Source organism: Natator depressus, chromosome 3 (assembly GCF_965152275.1).
Source record: "Natator depressus isolate rNatDep1 chromosome 3, rNatDep2.hap1, whole genome shotgun sequence".
NCBI lineage: Eukaryota > Metazoa > Chordata > Testudines > Cheloniidae > Natator > Natator depressus.
Window position 1 is genome coordinate 135,885,822 of NC_134236.1, and position 25,387 is coordinate 135,911,208.

The following is a 25,387-nucleotide window of genomic DNA, read 5'->3' on the forward strand; positions in this document are numbered from 1 at the left end:
TCCTGTAGATTTTTACCTCTGCTTTAATGCTCACTGAATTCAGAGTAGTATTTTGTTTATTATTATGTTGTCTTTGTTAAATTACAAGTATCTACACACACACACACACACACACACACACTATATATATGTGTGTGTGTGTGTGTATATATATATATATATATATAAAATATAGATGTAACATCATGCAATAAAAATGTTTTCCGTTTAACTGTTCAAAATCCAGAAATGCAAACAATTAGATTGATTATGCAACCCTAATTCCGCCCTCAGGTGCATTCCTATACAACCTATAAATGCATGGTCACATACTATTTCTCAAAATCTAACTATATAATATCATATACAAATTTTCTATCAATGCATTTATTGTGGGATAGGATCAACAGAGCCAATGACACTAGTAACACACTAAGTACTGCTGGTTGATGCTTGTCAACACACATCTTAAACACATATAACTTTTTAACACACAATAATTGGCACTGTAGTATCTTTCCTTTCTCTACTATATAAAAAGAAGTATTATCTTTCTTCTGCTATTTTAGGTGCAAAATTTAAAAATTCAGGAGTAGAAAGTTCAACCCAATTTTCTTCCTTTTTCAAAATATCCTATGACCCAATGTTATTTTTCATTTTCTCCCTTCTCATCTCCTTGCAACTACCACAGATTAAGACCCAGGAAATCAAGCACATAGGCATTCTCAGCACGCCTGGTAAAAGTAGCCATAAATGCCTTGACTAGCCACGTTTTCGTTTTATCATTAATATTTGTTGAGTATCAGCATGTGTGGCAAAAAATAGAAAGGAAGACCTGGTTGTGCTCCAAGAAGCTTATAAGAATGGTCTTAGTAACCTTAAAGAGTTTTCTCCACTTTACACATATAACTCTATCTTTCCTTGCCATATACATATGGTCCTGATAACTGAATTGTTCACAAATCATATGTGTACAGTACCCAATTCCCTACCACATTTATACTGTATACAATGCACCAGATCAAACTAAAAATCCCAAAGGAACATCTTCAAAGTTTGAGGCAGTCACCGACCCACAAATAATGCATGTACCAATATTTTGAAACTTGCATGTTTAGTGACATTCCCCACACCCCGCAGTTCTATCAAGATTTTGACATCATGGAGCGGTTGCCAATAATTTGTCTTTCTGGGGAGAAAAGATGGGAAGAATTTAAACAGAAAAAACAAAGTATAAAAAAGAGAGCTCTGCAAGTAGAGGAGGAAATCATTTTTTATAATTGCAGGGAATTTTTTTATTATGAATTTTGCTTTCAAGATGAATCTACTGTACTTTAATGATACATGTACCTGCCTGTAGGTGCTAATTAGATAGTCTCTGAATTTGCTTTTACCTCCCTCATTCTCATTCTTTGTCATCTGTGCTTTGAAAAATTCCTTTTGTGTTATGTTATTTTGTATAATGCTAGCAGGACTCCAGTGTAGAAAAGATGTTTCAACTCAGCTGGGTATTATCCCAGTAATGCACTTTTAACAAGAAGAAAAGCTAAATCTGGTGGGACCAGACTTCCAGCAGCAAGAGATTGCAATACTTAAATTATTTTTGTCAAGCAGAATGGGAAAAGTTTATTTTATCTCACACATGCGTGCACACACACACACACACACACACTTCTGAAGCCTACATTTTAAGCTTTGAGTAGTCACTGTGTTACAGTCCATTTACTTTCCCTATGTATATTTCAACATGTGTAATTTAGAATTAAAAACAGACTTACTCCAGAGAACATAATGTAGAATGAAGCAAATTTAAAGGTTTAACATAAAGACTTTTTTAAGACCCCATGCATAGCAACCCCTGAAATAAATGAACATTTTGCTTGTATAAGAACTGCAATGGGATTTATTCTCTGCGTTGGCTTGTCTACACCATACAAGATGGGGGAGACCTTTAGTGCTGTAGGACAGAGGAGATCTTGGAAAGCAGATAACTGAGGATAAATTAAAGGAGATATGATCATTGCAGAATGAGCTTAAAGTAACTGTTTCTTTTCCTTTTTATCTTCTCTCAGGTTATTCTATTTTAATCTTCATTTATGTATTTCAGTTATTTCAGACTTTCAGAACATGTTCATAACTTTTTATATAAGTATTATAGATTTATTGGTACTTAGCTCCTGCTACTATAACAAAATCCCTAGTTGGCTATCTCTAGGACTTGAAGCTAGGCCTCTGGATCTAATAGCACAAGGGTCAACTGCTTGAGCTAAGGGGCCAGATCCATGAGCTCAAAGGCAGTAGTACTCCATGAGTAGTAGACTCAAACCTTCCTATGCGAGATAGCTACTAGAAAGAGACAAAGAGCCATGCTGTGTTAGTACATAATATTCCAGAGCTCCACTCTTGTCAGTTCCTGCTCACGCGTAATATCACCTGGCTCCCTACAGTACCTTCCTGCTTGAATATTTCAAGTTAAAATTTTACCACACCCATGTTAGCCAAATATGAAAGTTTGGTCCAAATTAATCCCAGGTATGACCCCAGCTCTTTGATTGAAAGACCTATGAGGCTTTATAGATTTATTTACAAAAAAAACTGCATCAAATCCAATTTGCTCTTCAGTCCCTTGATAACAACTACAAAGAATTAGGCTTATGCAATCATAGAATCATAGAATATCAGGGTTGGAAGGGACCTCAGGAGGTCATCTAGTCCAACCCCCTGCTCAAAGTAGGGCCAATCTCCCATTTTTGTCCCAGATCCCTAAATGGCCCCCTCAAGGATTGAACTCACAACCCTGGGTTTAGCAGGCCAATGCTCAAACCACTGAGCTATCCCTCCCCCCATAGAACTACTAAAAAATAAATTATGCTTTATGCAGAGAGAGAAGCGTAAGTATATCTTCCTGTTAGGTTCAGTCAACTACACTATCATTTAAAATGAATGTCTTATGCCTCCTGAAGAAAATAAAATTGTAAAGCCCTTAGAAACCCACAAGTTGCTGTAAACAACATAACATCTATCACAGTCTTTCCTCTCAGATAATAGGTAAGTAACCAGAGAAATTATGGAATTTTTCAGGACCATTTGTCAGTATGCAGTGCTGGTGGCTTGAAAGAAGACTACTGAAAATGGGAAAGTTAATAAACCATGAACTAGGAATTTCAGTCCCATCTGTGGTCCTTGGAAGAGAGATTGAGACCAAAATGAAATGAAAATAGAATCCAGACCTCTTACCTTGGGTCTGCTGATTGTCTGCTGATTGCACAGATTCCGGAGGCGCTTATCCTATAATGACCAATACCACTACTAAGAGGGAAAGTCAAATAAAAGTAACATTCTTGGTAATAGTCTCCCATTCTAATAATTCTGGTCAATCTCCTCTTCAGCAGGGACCTAGAACTCATACTCTAAAACCAGCCTGTCCCAAAGCATTTGCAGGTAGCCACTCTTCTTACAGACTAATTGCATGTGCAACATCCTAATTTTGAAATCTTTGACAACAGTGGCCTTTAAACAAGCCTCCTTTCTTCTAGCATCCAACTCGGTGAATAAAAATATAGTTCCTCCATTAGGAATCCAAAATCACTAGCTACGTCACAAAAGAGCAAACTCCTCTTGATATTGTTTGAAGTGTAGACCTACGTGAAGAAAACTGCTTGCACTAAGTGATAGAACACTTGGATTATCTTAGTCTTCTGAATATCTATAGTCCACAGTACAAGAAAGAAACAAGCCAAGCACGCAATACAAAGAAATGAGCAAGTAACATCATAAATCTTGGCCATATGCTTACCCACAAAAAATATTTATAGACATGTAAACTTTAGACAATACAAATGGTCTTCCTGTACTGGAGAGTTGGTGGTTAACATTAAAAATGTCAACATTTCTCAGCAATTACAAACCTGTAATATTTTGATGTACTGTAATTATTACATATTCTAAGATATATTATACTTTTATCTATCAGATACCACTGTAGCATAACCATAAGTAAATTAATTTTTAGTTGTGATACAAATACAGGGCAGATTTAGCATCTGCCTTTGCCATGTGGTTGCTTTTTACCTATTAAAATTTGAGAATGAAACAGAAAAAATATCTAAGTTTTGAACAGACTCTTCTTCTGATGAAGATAATGACGAAGAAGACTCCTAGCTCATGCACAGCTTTGCTGGGGAAAGCCTTCAGGGTGAAAATCCACATATGTACACTTCTCAGTGTTCATGATTCATTTATATGATATAAATTAAGATCACACAAGAAATAACTGATTTTTTTTAGTGTCAGAGTTTTAAAAATATCCTCTCTGTGAAATGTTTAATTTTTTTATTATCCCAAACTTTTCTTTTAGCATGATTTTTTGTGTGTGGTTGTGATGGTGTGATGAATGAGGTCAGATTAATTCACTAAGCTAACACCTTCTCAAGGTTCCTTCAGATCAGCCTGAGTGAACACAATTAAATACAACTGCCAGCCTTATCGCTGCCTCAGTAGTAGCAACTGTATCTAGGAATGTGGACACCTCAGAGAAGTGATAATACCTGAACAGGACACCTAGTGGTCTGGCATATTTTTGTACTCCTGGCAGGTTGCCTTCTCTCCTGAGCCCATGTACACACTTGCTCCTTCATTTTTTAGAGAAAGGTGCACCAGAAAATGTAGCCAGGCTGAGAGGGGAAATGTGAGTTTTAGATGCTCTTATCCAAGGACTGATCGTCTTCATATCTTGTTTTTGCTGAACCACTCTGCCATTGGCAACTATCTAAATGTCTGAGTTTCCCAGAGCGGGAGACAAAAACCCATGAAGTTCCTTTCTCTCCAACCTGGTTTTAAACCCTTTTGACCAGGCATCTTCCCGCCTCTCTTTTGTTGTGCAACTGCAGGCGTCATACTTACCCATTCTCGTGGTCTGTAGATGATGGAGGTAGAGCTCCATGTTACTGTGCTTTCCTCATCCGGCTACCAACGAAAGGTCCTTTTATAATAAACCTAGGACTGAAGACAAAAGTAAATAAGTGACTCTTGCAATGGAAGAGAGAGAAAAGATTGTTGGGTCTAAAAATAAACAAAGGAAAATGTAAAGAAAAATCAAATGTTAATCGATTTTCCATGACCTCTGAAGCAGATGAAAATATTTTGTTGCAGCTTTATTGAAACTGTGTTGTAATGATTATTTGGTTTTGTGTAATGATTATTTGGTTGTGTGTACGTGTATGGTTTTGTTCTGTTTTTTAATTCACAGGAAGAGGTTTAAACATGAAGGCAAACCTTTCAGACGTTAGCATGGCTGCACATGAAGCAAAGCTGCCATATTTCTTTTTCTTTTCTGTGCCTCCATTTCGACTTATTACATAATTTAAGGGAAAAGTTTAACCACAGGAGCTCTAACTGTAGTATGAAAAAAAAAAACTTGATGAATTTTGTTTCCGCAGCACGATATTATCAAAGATTTAAGAAACAAATTTGCCAGCCCCAGCGAGAACTCTCTGGTAACAGCATAAATGTCTGTGTTGGTTTGCTTTTGATTTTAAAGTTTCTTTTTTCATTCATTTGAACCCATTTTATTTTTTACCTCTTTTTAGTTTTTATTTTTCATGGTCTGTATCTAGCAAGCCTTCATTTTTTAAACCTCTTCCATCTTCCAGTGTCTATTTTCTGTACTTTGGATGGAAAGTTTATGGCAGCAAAGCTGTCACTCTGGCTACTTCTGCTGCAGCTGTTCCTGCTCTTAGGTCATACGTGTTTTGGCCGTTGTGTTTTTGGGCATGATACTAATTGATGGTGTCATGCCCCATTGACTACGCTTTTCTACCACGCCATTCGATGGACTCGTAGTCATAGGGCTCTATGCAACTTCCATTTTGCAACTTACACTGCTTAGTCATTTTCAATTCTCCAGCAACCTTCAGTTAACCTTGTGAAAGCTCATACCCACCTGGAATTAGCTGTGCCTCTATGTTTTCTCTTTATGTTTTCAGTAGTTTAAATAATGAAGAGCAAACTTCAGCCATTGCTCAAGCAGCACCACGCAGTATTGTTTGTTGCCACCAGAGAATGCAAAATATAAAGGCACAATGTATTCTGTCTTATATCCTTTTGGGATATGTTGTGGGTTAGGGAAATCTATCTCGTATTATAAGTCAGCATCTTACTTGAAATATACAACTCTGCCTATTATTCTTTCTTGAACAAATTTTCCCAGATGAATGAAGCTCCTGATGAAGCTATTCTGTCATTCAGGGACAACTTGCACATCAAGAGCCATGTGCTGAGCAGTATCAAGTTATGGTCATGCTGTAGAAGATTATTAAGAGAGTATAAAGTGTTGCACAAAACATAGCACAGAAGTGCAAGTTTGATACATGCAGTACATATATACTGTGAATATGGGCTTTGAACTAACCAAATGATTTACAATTGAGAGAACTCCTTCCCGATAAACAACGGACTAAAAGGATAAAAAGAAAAACACAAAGGAAAATATTGAACATGTTAAATATTTGTTCAGTAGCATTGTGTGTGCGTTGAATAGGTCTATGATGTTGCATTAGAGCCCATATACTAAGAGATAACAAAATATCTTTGGCGAGCTGATGGTCATTGAAGTCCTCAACTTAAATGATTGGAATTTCTGTTCAGGAAAAAGAAATGGAAAAACAGAAGCTTCTGTACCAGCAAGCAAGACTGCATGATCGGGGTGCTGCAGAGATGGTGCTTCAAACAATCAGCGCCAGCAAAGGTAAAGACCTACCGCTTATGTACATATACAATCTTTGGGATTATTTTTTGAGGATTTGTTGGCTCTAGAACTTGCTCCTTGTAATTATTGGTGGCTACACCTTAAATTAGGTTCATTTTCAAATAAATACCCCAAATTTAGGTGATGATTGGAAGTTGATTCTGCAAAAGTTTGCTGAAAAACAATCACAAGAAATTTTCTTGTGGTATTTTTGTATTCCTGGCCCTGGCTGGAGCCCAGATGATGTAGAAATGAGTGAAAGATGGTGGGGAGGTCATTGATGTGCACTGGGAATGTGTAATGACAAAGTGAGGCTCCAGAATTACCGGGATTTATATGTCTGTGCACTTAGCACAGGCTCTGATTTTTTTCTGAACAAGTTCACCCATGCCCATTTATAATCTGTTCATCCCCTGCCTCGTCGATATCCTTTCTCTGTATATTGCTAAGAAGTATAACTTTTTAGGCTTCTGTTCATCAGGCCTACGGGTGCAGTTTGGGAGGGAGTAGGGGAGTGTTGCCCCCCCCCCCCAAACGGCAAGCCTCAGGCAGGTGCGGAATTTGCCCTCCCATGCATGGCCCTGTTGGCTGACTGGAGCTGTCTCACCAAATATTGAAGTCAAACTACACCTACGATTAGGCCCCTTCTTTCACCAATCATTTCTCCTTGTCATCTACCTTTCTGTGCTGTGTCTACTGCACTATTACTTAAACAACTCTCTCCTTCATAAGCAAAACTAACCAACTTTCTTCTAGCTACTATATTTAAATTCTTCACTTCACAGTTAGTCCTTGAGGAAGTGTCAAAGTTTTGTCTATGTGGGCATACAGTAAGAACACACTGTTAAACTGAAAAGGCAGTTTTAAATTGTGCATCCAACCTCAGAACCAGCTGCTCAAGGCTGTCATGACTGAAGAGTAATTTATATTCTTTGATGACAATTCTTCATGTCTCTCATCTTTTTCTTTCCTTTTTAATACAGTCTTTATCTATGTATTCTTAGAGAGTATGAGGGCTAGTCTACACCAGATGCGCTACATCTATGCAGCTGCGCCGCTATTGCATGTCTGGTGAAGATGCGTTATGCTAATGGGAGAGAGCTCTCCCGTTGGCATAATTACTCTACCTCAGCAAGAGGAGGAGAGCATCTCTCGCGACATAGTGCTGTCTACACCGGCACTTAGGTTGGTGTAACTTGCGTTGCTCAGTGAGGTGGCTTTTTCACACCCCTGAGCGACAAAAGTTATATCAACAAGCAGTAGTGTAGATCTGGCCTAAATCACACAATAGATATGGTGAAGGAAAAATGTGTGTGTCTGTTTTACAAGAGAGATTATTTAAATGATCCTCTCCTGTAAACTTCCATGTAAATCACTCCATGCTGTGCACATCCTAAGGCAGGGTAAGTTAGTAGAATAGGTTGGTTGGTTGGTTTTTTAAATATGAACTTAAAATAATGGTTTAATATTTTCAAGGTGAGATGGGTCCCATGGTTGCAGCCACCTTAAAGCTTGGGATTGCCATCTTAAATGGAGGAAATTCTACAGTTCAACAGGTAAAGTGTTTGAGGGTAAACCATTCCATTCTACCCAATCTATTCCATGTAGGTTCTTCATAGACATTTGTCACTGTAGTATCTGAATGTCTTCCAGTAGCACATTACGTGATGTGACTAACATTGGTCATGTGTTATGTGTTCTGCCTTCCTCTCCTGAGGGGAGAACTGTGCAGTGGAGTTTCTTGTTTTGGTGGGGTTTTTTTTTTTGATTGTTTTTTAAATATACGTGTTGCTGTGTGTTTATGTGAAAGCAGAAAAGGTCAAAGAAATGGAGCTAACATTTGGAATGGAAGACAGTTAGGTTTGTGATGGTCCTTAGCTCCTGGGGGAGCTAACACCAAAGTCTCAGACTGGCTCCCTTAGGCAGTTTTATCCCACTCGCAGATAAGCTTTACCTTTATTATATGTAACCCTTCTGCCCATCAGAGTTGGCAGCAACAAGGGCCGGGTTGAATATCTAGGGGATCCATTCCAATAACACAATGCAAACCGGCTCGAGCCCCCACCCAGTGACCTGGGACAAATATATACCACCCCCGCTGGGCGCCTCCAAGAGGCAATACTTCCCCTCTCGCAAGCACATAGTCTGAGTGTAGCAAAAAGCCTTTTAATAACAGAGAGAAACAATGTGGCATTATGTTGGGGAAACACCACCAACAGGATTCATAACACAACCCATGAGCAAAAAACCCACCCCAAGCAAATTGGGGCATGCCCTTTCCCTTTGGTTCTTGAGTCCAGCAACCCCAAATCACCCAAAGTCCCAAAAGTCCAATGACCCAAAAGTCTCTGTCCCTGGTTAGGGCAGCCCCAGAGTTCAAAAGTTTATCTACAGAGCTTTACCTCGCAACCTGGGTGGAGATGGGGGCGGAGGTAAGAGGCACCTTACATGATCTGAAGCTGACCGCCCCACAGCTCCATAGGCCTTCGCTCCGCTCCGCTCGCCGCCCCACAAACTGCTTCGCTCAGCTCCGCGGCCCACAAGCAGCTTCTGCCGTCCTATGAACTGCTCCACCAGCCTGTGCACGAGGCACTCCAGCCGTCCCGCAAACAGCTCCACAATATATCTTCAGGCTCCCCCACTACTTAACACAACGTTCAGTGATTTCAGCTTTTAGTCAGTTTAGCTCTTTGGTGAATTCAGCTTGTAGTAGGGGAGCCTCAGTGCTGGTGCACTATTAGCCCAAAGTGAGCTCAGCAGCCTGTAACTAGACTTCTAATGAAATCAAAGTTAGCTCTGATATTCCACAGTGGAGAGAGGAGGAAGTGCAATTAGCATGTAAGGCCCTCACCAAGGGGCCCATGCCACCAAGTATTAATATTTGTCCCCAGCCTCTCTCAATTCACAGAGTTTTGAAACCCATGACCCTTGCCTAGCAAGTGCTACTTAGTTGATGGTGAGTCCCTCCATCCTAACAAAAGGCCAAGTACAGTTCCAAGCACAGTTCCCATAATCAGGGTAATAACAATTTATTCTTTCTGCCCCAATAACAGAGACACTGGGGATCCCACAGCAGCCAAAGTGACCATTTGGGCAGCTATGGCCTCATTCTAGGCGGAGTGGGTGTGCCTATGCAAATGAGATCGGCCCCTGAAGTTCTTTTCCACAACTTGCCACACCTCACCACCAGATGTCAGGGTGGAGCTCATCCTGACTCTGCTTACATATACAAAGTTTCATTGTGCCAGAGGAGTGTAGCTGTCAACCACAGTCTTCATCCCAGATCTTTAGGTAGTCTTAGATATCCTGGTCCGAGGCCATGGAGCACCCTGAAGATGGGACCAAGACCTTGAACCTGATTTGAAATTCTAGAGAAGGCAGCGTAGACAGTGGAAGATGGGTTTGATGGGCCTTGGTAGCCAGTGTTGCTGAGGAAATGTTCTGTACTAGTTAGAGTTTCCTAAACACAAAAGGTTTCATTCCCAAATACATCACATTGCTGTAATCCAACCGAGCAGTGATGAGAGTGTGAATAACTGAGGCCATGTTACTGTCCGCCAGGATGGGACAGTCTCTTCTGGTCAACTAAAGGAGGTAGAAAGTGTTACTTGTGGATGCTGTTATGCGAGAGTCTGGCATCGGTGAGGAATCCAAGTGCACTGCTAAACTACAGATTAAATTGTCCAGTTGTGGATGTGGGCCTTCATCTAATGGAGACTGTGCAGTGGCTGCATGCTATTCAAAATGCTTTTGTCTGTCCACTAGCATTACCTCTGTCTTCCTCAGATTCCGCTTCAACCAGCTATTCTTCCTCCATGATCTGAGCTAGTTCAAGCACTGGGCCACTGTGGTGATGATGGAGTTGTCATATGTGGTGAAAGATAGGAGGATCTGGTATCAGGGGGTAGCTGTGTTAGTCTGTATCCACAAAAACAACAAGGAGTCCAGTGGGACCTTAAAGACTAACAAATTTATTTGGGCATAAGCTTTCGTGGGTAAAAAACACACTTCTTCAGATGCATGGAGTGAAAATTACAGATGCAGGCATTATTATACTGACACATGAAGAGAAGGGAGTTACCTCACAAGTAGAGAAACAGTGCTAACAGGGCCAATACAATCAGGGTGGATGTAGTCCGCTCCCAATAATTGATGAAGAGGTGTCGATTCCAGGAGAGGTAAAGTTGCTTTTGTAGTGAGCTAGCCACTCCCAGTCCCTATTCAAGCCTAAATTAATGGTGTTAAATTTGCAAATGAATTTTAGTTCTGCAGTTTCTCTTTGAAGTCTGTTTCTGAAGTCTTTTTTGTTCAAGTATGGCTAGTTTTAAATCTGTTATAGAATGTCCAGGAAGATTGAAGTGTTCTCCGACTGGCTTTTGTATGTTACCATTCCTGATGTCTGTTTTGTGTCCATTTATTGTTTTACGTAGAGACTGTCCGGTTTGGCCAATGTACATGGCAGAGGGGCATGGCTGGCACATGGTCGCATATATCACATTGGTAGATGTGCAGGTGAATGAGTCCCTGATGGTGTGACTGATGTGGTTGGGTCGTCTGATGGTGTCGCTAGAGTAGATATGGTGACAGAGTAGGCAACAAGGTTAGTTACAGGGATTGGTTCCTGGGTTAGTGTTTCTGTGGGGTGGTGTGTAGTTGCTGGTGAGTATTTGCTTCAGGTTGGGGGGCTGTCTGTAAGTGAAGACTGGCCTGCCTCCCAAGGTCTGTGAGAGTGAGGGGTCATTTTCCAGGATAGGTTGTAGATCGTTGATGATGTGCTGGAGAGGTTTTAGCTGGGGACTGTATGTGATGGCCAGTGATGTTCTGTTATTTTTCCTGTTGGGCCTGTCCTGTAGTAGGCGATTTCTGGGTACCTGTCTCGCTCTGTTAATCTGTTTCCTCACTTCCCCAGGTGGGTATTATAGTTTTAAGAATGCTTGATAAAGATCTTTTAGGTGTTTCTCTCTGTCTGAGGGATTGGAGCAAATTCAGTTGTATCTTAGGGCTTGGCTTTAGACAATGGATCGTGTGGTGTGTCCTGGATGGAAGCTGGAGGCATGTAGGTATGTATAGTGGTCAGTAGGTTTCCGGTATAGGGTGGTGTTTATGTGACCATCACTTATTTGCATTGTAGTGTCCAGGAAGTGGATCTCTTGTGTGGACTGGTCCAGGCTGAGGTTGATGGTGGTGTGGAAATTGTTGAAATCCAGGTGGAATTCTTCAAGATCCTCCTTCCCATGGGTCCATATGATGAAGAGGAGGGGCACTAGGGGACGAGAGCTGAGGAAGAGTTGTTCTAAGTCAGCCATAAAAATGTTGGCATACTGTGGGGCCATGCGGGTACCCATAGCAATGCCGCTGACTTGAAGGTATAAGTTGTCCCCAAATCTGAAATGGTTGTGGGTGAGGACAAAGTCAGAAAGCTCAGCCGCCAGGTGTGCCGTGGCCTCATCGGGGATACTGTTCTTGACAGTTCGTAGTCCATCCTCATGAGGAATATTGGTGTAAAGAGCTTCTACATCCATGGTGGCCAGGATGGTGTTTTCAGGAAGCTCACCAATGCATTGTAGTTTCCTCAGGAGGTCGGTGGTGTCTCAAAGATAGCTAGGAGTGCTGGTAGCGTAGGATCTGAGGAGAGAGTCCAAATAGCCAGATAATCCTGTTGTAAGAGTGCCAATGCCTGAGATGATGGGGCGTCCAGGATTTCCAGGTTCATGGATCATGGATAGCAGATCGAATACCCCTGGTTGGGGTTCGGGGCGGGGGGGGGGGGATGTCCACGTAGATTTGTTCCTGTGCTATAGCAGGGAGTTTCTTGAGCAGATGACGTAGTTTCTTTTGTTATTCCTCAGTGGGATCGGAGGATAGTGACCTGTAGAATGTGGTGTTGGAGAGTTGCCTGGCAGCCTCCTGTTCATAATCCGACCTGTTGATTATGACTACAGCACCTCCTAGGGATAGATAGGGGGATCTGTATGTCATCTCCATTTTGCAGATACTTGAGTCCATGTCAACTGATGAGTTCACCTAGTGGCTTCATGTAGATGTTAAAAAGGACCAGAGAGAATGAGAATACTGATCCTTGTGGGACTCTACAAGAGAGGGGGTCTAGTAATGGAGGTGTAGTGTCCCATAACTACTCATTGGATGTGTCCCTTCATGAAGGACTGAAGACATTTATTACCCTGGATCCCTACCACCCCTTCTCAGCCAAGGAAGTGTTATCTGATGATTGACAGTGTCAAACTCTGCAGAGAGGTCCTGAAGGATGATAATGGATGTCTGCTCTGTATCCATTGACAGCAGAAGATCATCCATCAGTGCTGTTCAAGCAATCTTAGTTCCATGTCATGGCCTGAATCCAGAATGTGCTGGGTCTAGAATATTAGCTTCAATTAGATGAGCTTGTAGTTTGGCTTTGGCTAGCTTCTCTCATTATTTGCTCGAGAACTGGAGCTTTGGCACTAGGTAGTATTTGGTTAGAACAATTTATCCAGGTTGGGTTTCCTCAATGTTGGTCAGACTGTTCAAATTATTATTTCCTTTAAAAGAGAGATAAGACTAACACAAAGATTACAATTTCTAATTTTACATGATGAAATGAATGAAAGGATCTCTAAGAGGTTTATTGCCAAATGAATGTAATTTTGAATCATAAGAAACTATACATTGTTAGCATTAGGTTAGTAGGTGATTGAATTTCAGCTTTAAATATAGATGGGTACTTTTAACAGCAATACTGGTTTGGGGCCAGGACTGTAGTATTTCAGTTTTTATTCAAACCCAAGAGTGTCACTTATATTTATATTTTGCTTCTTTTTGGCTCTGAACTTCATGAGTTCTTTACACTTATCTGGCTTGACTCACCACTGTATTATTCCACTTATATCTGGTGTAGCCCAGATATTCCAATTGATTTCAGTGGCGTTATCCTTGCAAAAAAACTGGAGCAGTGGTATCTGGTGCCCAAAATAAGCGGTGTGGGTGTGCAATGGCTGACCATTAGTTACACTGTCCTCCACTGTCCTTCACCCGCTACCTCCCAAATATAATCAGCTAACTAAACAATTGAGAGCTCTTCCCTCTTCCTCAATACATAAATTCTGTCCCCTTCCATGATTTCTCTTCTGCCATTCCAACCACTGGTCGCCTGCTCCTCTTGAAAATGAGCTAGCAGCCATTCTCTGCACTTCCCCCTCCCTTTTGCCCCCTCTCTCCCCCCCAGATTCCTGCTTCCTTTTTCAATCCTACCTTGCCAGGCCAGAGGCCCTTCTGCTCTTCCTTTCCCCTTCAGTCACAGGCACCTACCTGCTGCCTCCTTGAAATCACAGACTGGCAAGTTCCTTACTCCCTCAGCTGCAGCTTTCCCCTGTTTGGGCCCCTGCTCCGGAGGTGGGGAGGAGGTCTGGATGCTGCTCCGGAGGTGGGGAAGAGGTCTGAGCTGGAAGTGCTCAGTATATTCTATACTCTTTGTGTCTAAAGTTCTTTAGCCCTAAAAGGGATTGAATAGGAAGCCTGTGAGCATGGGTCAGTCTGAGTACTGCCCTATAATTACATCTAGACAAACTGTGTTACAAGAACATTAAGGTTGCAGAATCAAGCACCCAGAAGTTAATTAAATGCCAGAATTAAGGTTGCCTGTGCAAAAAACCTACCTTAAAAACATAACTGTTTCATCCTAGGGAACCATATTGTCCCCCCAACATGGATCCTTGGCAGGGTTCAGAACCACAGCAGAGCCCTCTACCACTTGAGCTAACAGAGTAACTTATACGATAACTGTTTGTTATCCTCTGTGTGGACCTGCCACTAGTGAGGTTTGGAGACACACACTGTGATAGTGGGGGTGGCACTAACCAGTCTACACATAGTAGCTGTGAGAGGATGAGCATGCGCAGTTCAGACAAAATTGACATGATTTAGATAGCATCCTATAATAAGTTTCTACTTAGCAAATGCTTATAATTTGGTCAAATTTGGTTGAATTTTCGTATGGATGGCAAAACACACATCCCTGATACCTCTGTGACCCTGCTGCCAAATTTCAAGTCCCTGCTCCCAAGAATGAAGATGTAGTGGCTTCTCAAAGAAACAGCAGTAAGATATTTTTAAGCCCACCTCATTCTCTGAGATGCTGAACTCTTCTAGTTTGGTGAAGTTATAAGCAACCAAAACCAGGGACTGATAAAGGAAAGTGTTTGGCAACCTTAACTAGAGGTAGTGTTTCCTGCACCACCTATAATAAATCTTCTGAACAATAATAGGTCAGCAAAGGGTAGTGTGATGAATCTGCTGATGCTCTTCTGACTCCTCAGTGGAGAATGGTAGTGTTTCAAGAAGGGGTAGGGGACAGTAGTGTAGCAGGGGGAAGGATGGTTTGAGAGATGTGGACAGTGATCAAGGCAACTGTTCTTGGTGAAAGCTCAGGGTGACTGAGCTGGGATTTTCAGGGTTGCCTGTGTGTGATTGGTTCTATCTGATTTTAGCAGTAACAAGACACAGTGTAGATAAAAACATATTTGTACGTGAAAATTACCCCAGACCTAACCCAGTGACGAGTTTTTCACCAACATCAAAAACTGACCCTCTGCAAGATCCTGAAATTGATTGCCCCTTAGCTGAAGGGCAACGGTACTTTCAATGGAAAGAGGAGCTCTCGTGGGGATCTCGACTTCTGACAGCCCCAGCTGCCCCCCTCCCCTGAGTGCACTGTGTACTGTTGCACTGAAAGGGCTGAATATTGCCAGCCCTTCCTCCCCGTTGCCCCACCGCAACTCTGCTGCTTTCTTCATTGTGCTGCTAGAGAGAAGGGGGAAGGTTTGCTACAAAAAGCGTTGGGCGGGATTAGGCCAGAAAATGAGTTTCTTCATCTCTCTATGTAGTGATGGGATTGACTGGAAATACCTGTCAGTACTCATGAATCCTAAAAATACATACTCTGACCAATTACCTTGTGATGTCATTATCTATAAAAACCACTTCCTGAACGCTAGTTTTTTGTCACAGTACATGGTCATTGTGACACACCGGGGTACAATCCAGACTGATGAGTAGCTGTGATACCTCTGCCCTGTAACCTTGGGTGCCTTACGATGCCTTGCTGAAGGAGTTCCCACATGGGCCACTCACAAACAGCCTTCCAACATGCAAGGCACACCGTGAGTGCCTGTATGTAATTGAAGCCTGCCAGCCACACTTGGGTTTCACTCTGGTTCTCCCCAGCCTTAACTATATTGCAGGGTAACCCCGATTCAATACCAGTCTTCGCTTTTCCTCCAGAAACATATGTCCTGTACTGCCCAGCCCTCTCCTGGACAATACAAATACTGTGTGTTAAGTCTGTTATTTCTTAAGATAAAAATATGCCAACTTGTTATTTCAAATAGTTCTGCAGACACTTCAATTTAAACACACTGGATTAATAAAATAGTAAAACAAGTTTTTATTACCTACAGAGAGAGAGATTTGAAGTGAATACAAATAATGAGGCATAAAAGTCAGAAATGGTTACAAGAGAAATAAAGACAAAATGCAGCTAGTATCTAACTTAACAAACTATGGTAAATTCAGAGCAAAGTTTTGCTCACTACATGCTCTCAACAGTCTTACTGGCCAAACTCCTTGAGCCAGGACCCCTTTTTCAGTTTGATGGCTGCTTCTTTTGTCCTGTCTTGTGTAGTAAATCGATGGACAGAGAAAGGGGGGTCCCTTGGAGGCATTTATATCCTTTTAATAGAGGAGGTCCCTCTCTTAGAAAACATTTCAAGCTGAGATTCAGGAATCTACATGTAAGGATATCCCCTGCTGGTTTTCTCACCTGCTTGAACTCCCTTTGTCTCCCTTCCTGCATGCATGCTTGATGGTCTGGTTACTGCTTAAATGCAAATTAAGCAGAGCATACATTCTTTTGTTTCAGAGTAACAGCCGTGTTAGTCTGTATTCGTAAAAAGAAAAAAGAAAAGGAGTACTTGTGGCACCTTAGAGACTAACCAGTTTATTTGAGCATGAGCTTTCGTGAGCTACATGCATCCGATGAAGTGAGCTGTAGCTCACGAAAGCTCATGCTCAAATAAACTGGTTAGTCTCTAAGGTGCCACAAGTACTCCTTTTCTTTATTCTTTTGTTTGAGACTGACTTGTTTGCCAATCTCAGTTTGGAACATATGTAAATAACATCATACAGGGAAATCTTGTAACTTCACATACAATGTTGCCATACACATTTTATCAGGACAATATTGACCAGCAGATTGTGAGACCTCAAATGATACCTTACAAGACATACCTTGTACAAAGATTATAATAATAGGGTGTGGACAGAGGGATACATTCTGTTACAGTTATTCAAACTGAATTTGTAACACTGCAAAATCATTCCATGTAAATTATTTTTTCATATTGGTAATTCTATCTAAACTGTCATCACCAAAATGTCAGAGAACCTTCCAAATGCCTTTAAAAAGAAATAACAATTTCTCCTTCTTTCTTCCTTTCCAGCTTGTTAGAGAAATAGATTAAGTTATAGTTTGTGTGTGCATGTGTAGAATGAACTAGCAGAAAGCTAAGTCAAAGATTAAAGTGTGCATTTAATTCTGAATGTGCTGAGGTTAGTGAATGTTGTTATTTCCTATAATTCCTTTAAAAGTGTCCATGTCATGGTGGCAGCCTCCTCTGGAAGGTTTGGTCAGTAACAAAATATCCTCATGACTTGTGGTACCAAGGTTTTTGTCAACTGGTCTGTTTTATCTAATTTATAAATGCCATCAGACTTATTTCACAAGACTGCCTAATTGGCATAGAATAACAGATACCCAATGATTTAACATTTATACTATGTGGTTTGTTTACTGTAGAAAATGCTCGACTACCTCAAGGACAAAAAGGATGTGGGCTTCTTTCAGAGCCTTGCTGGTCTTATGCAGTCATGTAGGTAAGACAATATCTATTATAATACATCTATTATTTTGTATCTAGATTCTTTTCTACAGGATTTGTAACATCAGTAGAATGTTGGAAGAATTACCTGGTGAGACAGGAAGGGTAAATGTGCCAGGAGCGCGCACATGCACACACACAGACACACACAGAATTGTTTTCCTTTCATATTCCTAGGGTTTCAAAACAATAATAATTAATTTAATGTATAAACCACTAACTCAAAGCAATATCCGGGTCTTTATAAATAATAACTGAAAAAAATTAAACCAAGCTGAGCTAAGCACCCAGAGAACCCTCCCAGCTAAACAGCAACTGGGCCAAAAAATAAAATACAAATACACAAACTTTTTTGTGGGAGAGAAAAGGAACATGAAATGACCACAGAGAGAAAAGCCTTTCCTATAAGCCTGGAATGTAGCCATAGTGATCAGGAACAGTCAACATGGATTCACCAAGGGCAAGTCATGCCTGACCAACCTGATTGCCTTCTATGATGACATAACGGGCTCTGTGGATATGGGGAAAGCGGTGGACGTGATATATCTTGACTTTAGCAAAGCTTTTGATACAATCTCCCACAGTATTCTTGCCAGCAAGTTAAAAAAGTATAGATTGGATGAATGGACTATAAGGTGAATAGAAAGCTGGCTAACGGGTAGTGATCAATGGCTCAATGTCTAGTTGGCAGCTGGTATCAAGCAGAGTACACCAGGGGCCGGTCCTGGGGCTGGTTTTGTTCAACATCTTCATTAATGATTTGGATGATCGGATGGATTGCACCCTCAGCAAGTTCATGGATGACATTAAGCTGCGGGGAAAGGTAGATACGCTGGAGGGTAGGGATAAGTTCCAGAGTGACCTAGACAAATTGGAGGATTGGGCCAAAAGAAATCTGATGAGGTTCAACAAGGACAAGTGCAGAGTCCTGCACTTAGGATGGAAGAATCCTATGCACTGCTACAGGCCGGGGATCAACTGGCTAAGTGGCAGTTCTGCAGAAAAGGACTGGGGATTACAGTGGACGAGAAGCTGGATATGAGTCAACATGTGCCCTTGTTGCCAAGAAGGCTAACAGCACATTGGGCTGCATTAGTAGGAGCATTGCTAGCAGATCAAGGGAAGAGATTATTCCCCTCATTGGCACTGGTGAGGCCACATATGGAGTATTGCATCCAGTTTTGGACTCCCCACTACAGAAAGGATATGGAGGAATTGGAGAGAGTCCAGCGGAGGGCAAAGAAAATGATTAGGGGGCTGGGGCACATGACTTATGAGGAGAGGCTGAGGGAACTGGGGTTATTTAGTCTGCAGAAGAGAAGAGTGAGGGAGGATTTGATAGCAGCCTTCAAGTACCTGAAGGGGGGTTCCAAAGAGGATGGAGCTAGGCTGTTCTCAGTGGTGGCAGATGACAGAACAAGGAGCAGTGGTCTCAAGTTGCAGTGGGGGAGGTCTAGGTTGGATATTAGGAAAAAACTATTTCACTAGGAATGTGGTGAAGCATTGGAATGGGTTACCTAGGGAGGTGGTGGAATTTTGATCCTTAGAGGTTTTTAAGGCCCAGGGCTTGAGAAAGCCCTGGCTGCGATGATTTAGTTGGGGTTGGTCCTGCTTTGAGCAGGGGGTTGGACTAGATGACCTCCTGAGGTCTCTTCCAACCCTAATCTTCTATGATGCTATGATAGTGGGACTGTCCTGGGGCTATGCTTATCCCCAGCTTTCAGGCAGGATTATGTAAATCATTGTCTTTTTGAATATTTGTACCCCACTTCTGAGCCCCTGTGACTAATTACACAGCTACTCACCTTGCCAGCTGCCATGACTTATTCCCTGATTTCAGTGTACCCAATTCTGCCACCCTTACAACAAATAGTACCTTATTTTCTGAGTTGTCCCATTGATGTTTACAGGCTGTTAAACCATTTGGAAATGTCTGCTCACCATTTCCCACTCACGTTTGCAGTCTAGGGATATTGGATTTTTGGATGTTTTGTGCAAAGAGTGCACTGCACATGAGGCCTGTGATGTGAATTGGACTCCATTTAATTTGGGGGTGAAATTTAAAGTGGTGGTTCTAACATATAAATGACATATGATTTGGGTCTTGTCTACCTTAGCCACAGCCTCTCTCCTCACATGATATGACATTTGTAATTGACTGATGTGTCCAAGATAATAGCCAGCAGAGTTAGTGGTAAGGTATTCTCACTGAGGGGTCCTTGACTCTGGAACTCATCTACTCCCATCCTCCAACAGAGCCCAGATTTGAATACCTTCAAGGAACTCTACAAGGGTCATTTCCTCAAGGATTCCAGGGAGGCCTCTGTGTGGGGAGGGAGTTAATAGAATTTTGGAAGGTGGGGAAGGGAACTGAGTCATTTGATTTGGAGTGGACAGGAGGACATTCTATGGTCTTTTTGCAGGTTCGTGTTTCTGAATGTGTTTGTAATAAGCATGCAGTGCATAAATAAATACAATAATTGTATAAAGACATTTGCACAGAAAGTTAAAATTGAGCCCAATTCACTGTTACATTATGACTGCTATGTTCCAGGCTGGTGAAAAACATCCCTAATCCTGATTTATCTGGCTGCTGGAAGATTCTCTTTTGCACCATCTGCTGCATGACAGATGTCCTAGGGCTTGGACTAACTACTATATTATTTTTTTCTTCCTGAAAATAAATAGCTGTTTAAGTATTTTTTCATTAAAAGTAGAATATTTTGGAATGATAACAATGGTTATGAAGTTTTGGAAAAATATAAAGATCAATTTGGCAAAGAAAAAAATAAAATATGAAGTGTTCATCAGAAAGTTACAACCCATCTGGGATTGCAGATCATCACCTTTGTTATGTTATCCAAAGAACAAAATAGCTGTCACAATGAGAATCCCTGCAGCAAGGTAGATGAGCCATCAACAAAGTATACAGATTTATGATAAATGGAGCTGTATAATTTCTTCTCTGTGTGACTCAGAGGAGAGCAGGTTGTAAAGTAGGGCACAATGAACTAAACCCAGGGAAGGCAGGAGATGGAGCCATTATGGCATGAATTCTCTCTTCCCCAAATCTATAGAATTCCATGGCACTTTTTGCACCCTGAGGGCAATGATGGAGCTGGTGAAAAGCTTCTCTACCTTGAATGTTTCCTTCCGGTCTCTACAGATTAACGAGTGGAAAGCCACATGATAGTAAATACTTCCAAGAACACCATAACTAACCATAGAGACCCCTTTGGCTATGTCTGTTTTGCAGAAGATGGTGGGGTGGGGGTGCCAGTAGTAACACAGCTCCCTCGGGAGCTTGCTGCTTGGGATTAAGCAGCCTAGAGAATAGAGGTTGTCAGCAAAACAGGTGTCTTTCCCCAACCCATTGAAAAATATTTAATTCAAAGTTATTTGAAAATGTTCATTCAAAATGTTTAGATTTTTCCTAGGAAAATTCAAAATGAAATTATATTTCTTTCTTTCTATTCATATTGATTTCCCCCCCAACAGAAACAAAATGCAAATTTGTTTAATTTCCCATCAATAATAATAAAAATTCTATAGCAAATTACATTTTCTCCACCAAAAAAAAAAACAAACAAAAAAAAATTGATGGAAAAATATTTCAGTAAAAAAAAAAAAAAAATCTAATCATCTCTACCATAACAATGTAGAGATGTTGGCCTGCTGTGCTGATGCCATCTGGATTTCAGAGTACATCCGCATGGTACTACAGACCTTTAAACATCTTAGTAAACCAAAATAAATTGAAAATGTAAAAATACATTGGGTGAAATGAAGGGAATCGTGCTTTATGGCTGGGGGAGGGGGGCAGAGAGGTTGAAAACTGCTGCAAAAGGGTCAGCGTGGTCGCTGACTCATCCCCGAGGAATGTAGGGTTTAAAAGGGGCAGCTCTGCGCTTCAAGTCTCCCTTTTACATGGAGCAGGCTGAAGCAGGAGGGCACACAACACTTCAGCATGTCTCAGCCGCATGGCTCCATGTAGAATCAGAACAGTAAGAAAAAGGGAGAAGCTCCCCAGTAATTATGGCATAAACCTGCACTGTACAGTTTTATCTGCCGGGTAGTCCCAGACATCCCATAATAAAGTTGGGGTCTGATTAAATCCATATAAAATGTTTCCTGTCCTCCTTTCAGTGTGGCAAGACAGTGACCTGTGTGGGCTTACACAACTATGTAATTTCCCAGTAGATAATGGGGGACTATGTGTGCACCCAAATAATAATGTATTATTTTTATGACGTGAGATATGTAGATAATATACATATACTTTCTTTTTCAGTAAACCATCATGAGCTGCATTCTGCTATCATTTCCACAGTAAATCCAGTGTAATTTAATTGACTTACTGGAATTTCTCCAAATGTGCAACCATGTAACTGAATTTGGCCCATTGTTAAAGAATGGCGTACCTGGCTTTAGTGACATTACATTTCAGTTATCTCCTAAACTCTATTTTCCATCTTCCAGCTAAGATGATAATTATATTTCTAAGTTTAATTCCATAATTTTGAAAATCAACAAGATACAATTTTGGATTTGTCAAAGAATCTAAATGCTATATTGTTTTTCTCATTGCAGCGTTCTTGACCTAAATGCATTTGAACGCCAAAACAAAGCAGAGGGCCTTGGCATGGTGACAGAAGAGGGATCAGGTATTATCATCTTATGAAAATAACCTTTTTCTTTTTACTGTTCTTCATCAAAGCTGTATAGTCAAGGACCCTTGTAAATCTGCACCAAGATATTTAAGCGTGAAGTTAAGATATTATTTCTTCAGATAGTTTATAATTTAACTGGCCTACTTTAGACTGTACTAGACAATAAAAGATCAGTAGAGCACGTTTGAGAGTGAGGGAATGTCTCAGAGGAATGCAGGATATCATTTTGAAGTAGCAAAGAAAGTATTATGAATAAATTTGAAAGGAGATTCCAATCACAAACAGCAGTGTTTATGTCAAACAGCTTCGAAATCGCTAACCAGTTTCAGCATAAAATAAAATGAAGGGCTCCCAACTGATTTGTTAAATTGTCTCCGGTTGAATGAAAAATAGACAATTTAGCAAGCAATACATTAAATATCTGAGGTCCGAGGAACAGTAGCTGCTGTTTGGAAGACATTGGTTGTGAAAGTTTCTGTTTTACAGTGTAATTTGTCTTTTTGGGAAATATTCTGATATTTTATGTTTACTTCTGATTTTGAAACAGTTCGGGTTTTCTACCTTCTGTGTGGTCAGTTCATTGCTAGTTTCTTTCTTTTGTCACATAATGTGTTCTGTCATCCTATTAGTGTGGTTGTCTGGAACCAATAGGGTAATTATTTTTATGTGATAATAGTGCTACCAAAGCACATTTTCTCTATTCCCAATTACATTCTTCATTCATAATATTTTGTGTGTGTTTAAATCCTACAACTAGCTAATCCTGTTATATGTTTTTATTCTTAAAAACAAGGAAAAAAAAGCTTGACTGTATATTCATTATTGTATTTTGGAGGTCGTAATTCATACCTGCGTCACTGCATATGTCTTTGGCTGCTGTGCCTGTAGCTGTTTTACATGACATATTTCTTGATTGTTCAAGTGCTTGCATCACATTGTTTAATTTGACTGAATGCCTTTAAGACAGATCACAAGTACTTTTCTAAAATTATTCTCTTTCATCAAAAGTGCTCCCATAGCTTAATAAATTGTAGGTCATATCCTCCTTGCCTGACTCATTTGAGTAATCTCATTAAAGTCAAATTACATGAATAAACCTTGACCCCGTGACTCTGGATTGTGCATTCACGAAGTGCTGTCTGTCTTGTAAGGCATAGGCTGGTTTGACCATTGCTTTCATGTTTCTCTGCAAATTATTCTCCAGAATGTTTGGACATTCTGGGCATAAGTTCCATTAATATATATATTTTGAAATTATTATTAATAATTTTGGCTTTTGAAATGGGTTTTTTGATACAGGATCGTTTTTCTTTTAATCACCTACCAAAGTTATTAGAAATTACAAATTTGGCATGCAACTATAAACTACCCTTTGACAACTGCATAAGTGACTCTTCTCATATCAAGGTATTTTCATGCTTCCTCATCTGAGAATTTTTTGGTTTGTTTGTTTGTATTTGCTCTTTCTCTTTAGTGCAGAACTAATTTGCCAAAACCAATACTGAGTATGTTTTGTATCTGCTAAAATCAAATTCTCAACTTTTTTTTTCTTTTTTCCTGTTTTCTTTTCTTTTAACTAAATGTCCTGTCCTCCCTTCCTCAGTCATCACTCATGAGCGTGGTAATTATTAAAACAAGCTGCCTTTTATTTATTTTTTCCTGTCGTTAGCTTTGTGTCAGCACTGTACAGCTCCTGAACACCATGAGTTTTTTTTGTTCCTATGAGGCTTTTAAACAAGTGGATTCTTTTCTATAATTATAATTGTGTACTCCAAACTCTTCCGTTTTTATGCCAACTTTCCCCACGTCTTTGTTCTTCCTCCCTTTCTCAGGATTTGCACAGTAACTGGCACACTAGATGTAAGAGCAGCAAGCTTTTTTTTAATTTATTTGATTTATTTTTCTGTTTGGTTGTTTTTTTTAGTGGGCCCAGTATTTGCAATGGTTGGATGTTTTTTTAAAAAAGTATATATCTGTATATACAAACCCTTGTGCTGTAATCCTTCTGTAGTATTTTTGTTGTGCATTTAATGTGGCTTTATCGCTGCATTGATTTTGTGCAATCACAGGAAATCAGTGGTGGATCCAAGAGGGCTGGAGGTTGGGATAGAAAGGAGATGTTGGCTGCCACTGGCTAGGTTTACACTATGCAGTCAGAATTCATTTTCTACTACAGTACTTGCCAAAGTAGCTGATAGTTTAAAAACAAAACAAAAAACACCTCTGCTATTTCTTTTCAGGGTTATATCAGGATATTACCAGTTATTCCTGATAATTTGCCACTTTGAGAGCTTTTTCATACAACAGAGAAAATGTGTATCCCTTAGAGGCAAGGGGTAACAGTAATTCATCTGTCACTGAGCACGCTCACTTTAATTCACTGAATATGAGTTATAGGCAGCCCAATGCCACTGGTATTAATGCCTGATAGCATTAGAAAAAGCCCAGCCATTGTGTCTGGAGGAGAAATGATAGATTCTGCTGTGAATGATTGCTAGACATTCTATATTTTATGGGGTAGCTGAGCTCACGTATCTGCTAGCAATCCTACAAATACCCATCTAAAAAGTCCTTCCAAGACAGCACCAAGGTTTAGACTGGGTGACCCAGGGAGAATATATTTTTTCCATTCCATTTTACCGGACAGATACTTACTCCAAGATTCAGAAGCATGTGGTTGATTGTTAGGGGAATGGAGTGAGGTCCAGAGTACATACTATAACCTGTTCCTTACTACTTCTACATTTGATGCAGGAATTTTTCAATGAGTTGTTAACTTGTTATTACTGACTATGAGCCTGAATCAGTTTTCACTCCAGTCAGTTCTAAAAACTCCTGTTGACTTCAATGGGAGTAGGCTTTGACCTCTACGTAGTGGTGGTGTTCTGTAAAACTCGATTTCTTTTCCCATCTCCACATTGGCATTAGCAGAAAATCCTGCAGTGAGTTAAGATGGATGTAAGATTTATTGCCCTTTTCCAACTCTTCTCTTTATGCTATCCCCACCTAAGCTCCTTGTCCTGATTCCTCTTTCATTAGTACCACCTTCCTGTACAAAATCC

The 25,387-nt window shown here is 40.5% G+C and overlaps 1 protein-coding gene across 1 annotated transcript in view; it reads left to right on the forward strand.

The window, feature by feature from the left end:
* RYR2 (ryanodine receptor 2) overlaps positions 1 to 25,387 on the forward strand; it is a 698,126-nt gene that overhangs the window by 588,789 nt on the left and 83,950 nt on the right. Inside the window, exons 81-84 of the mRNA XM_074948896.1 lie at positions 6,625 to 6,724; positions 8,201 to 8,280; positions 17,574 to 17,650; positions 22,246 to 22,319. Of these exons, the coding sequence (XP_074804997.1) occupies positions 6,625 to 6,724; positions 8,201 to 8,280; positions 17,574 to 17,650; positions 22,246 to 22,319 (331 nt within the window). The remainder of the gene's footprint in view (positions 1 to 6,624; positions 6,725 to 8,200; positions 8,281 to 17,573; positions 17,651 to 22,245; positions 22,320 to 25,387) is intronic.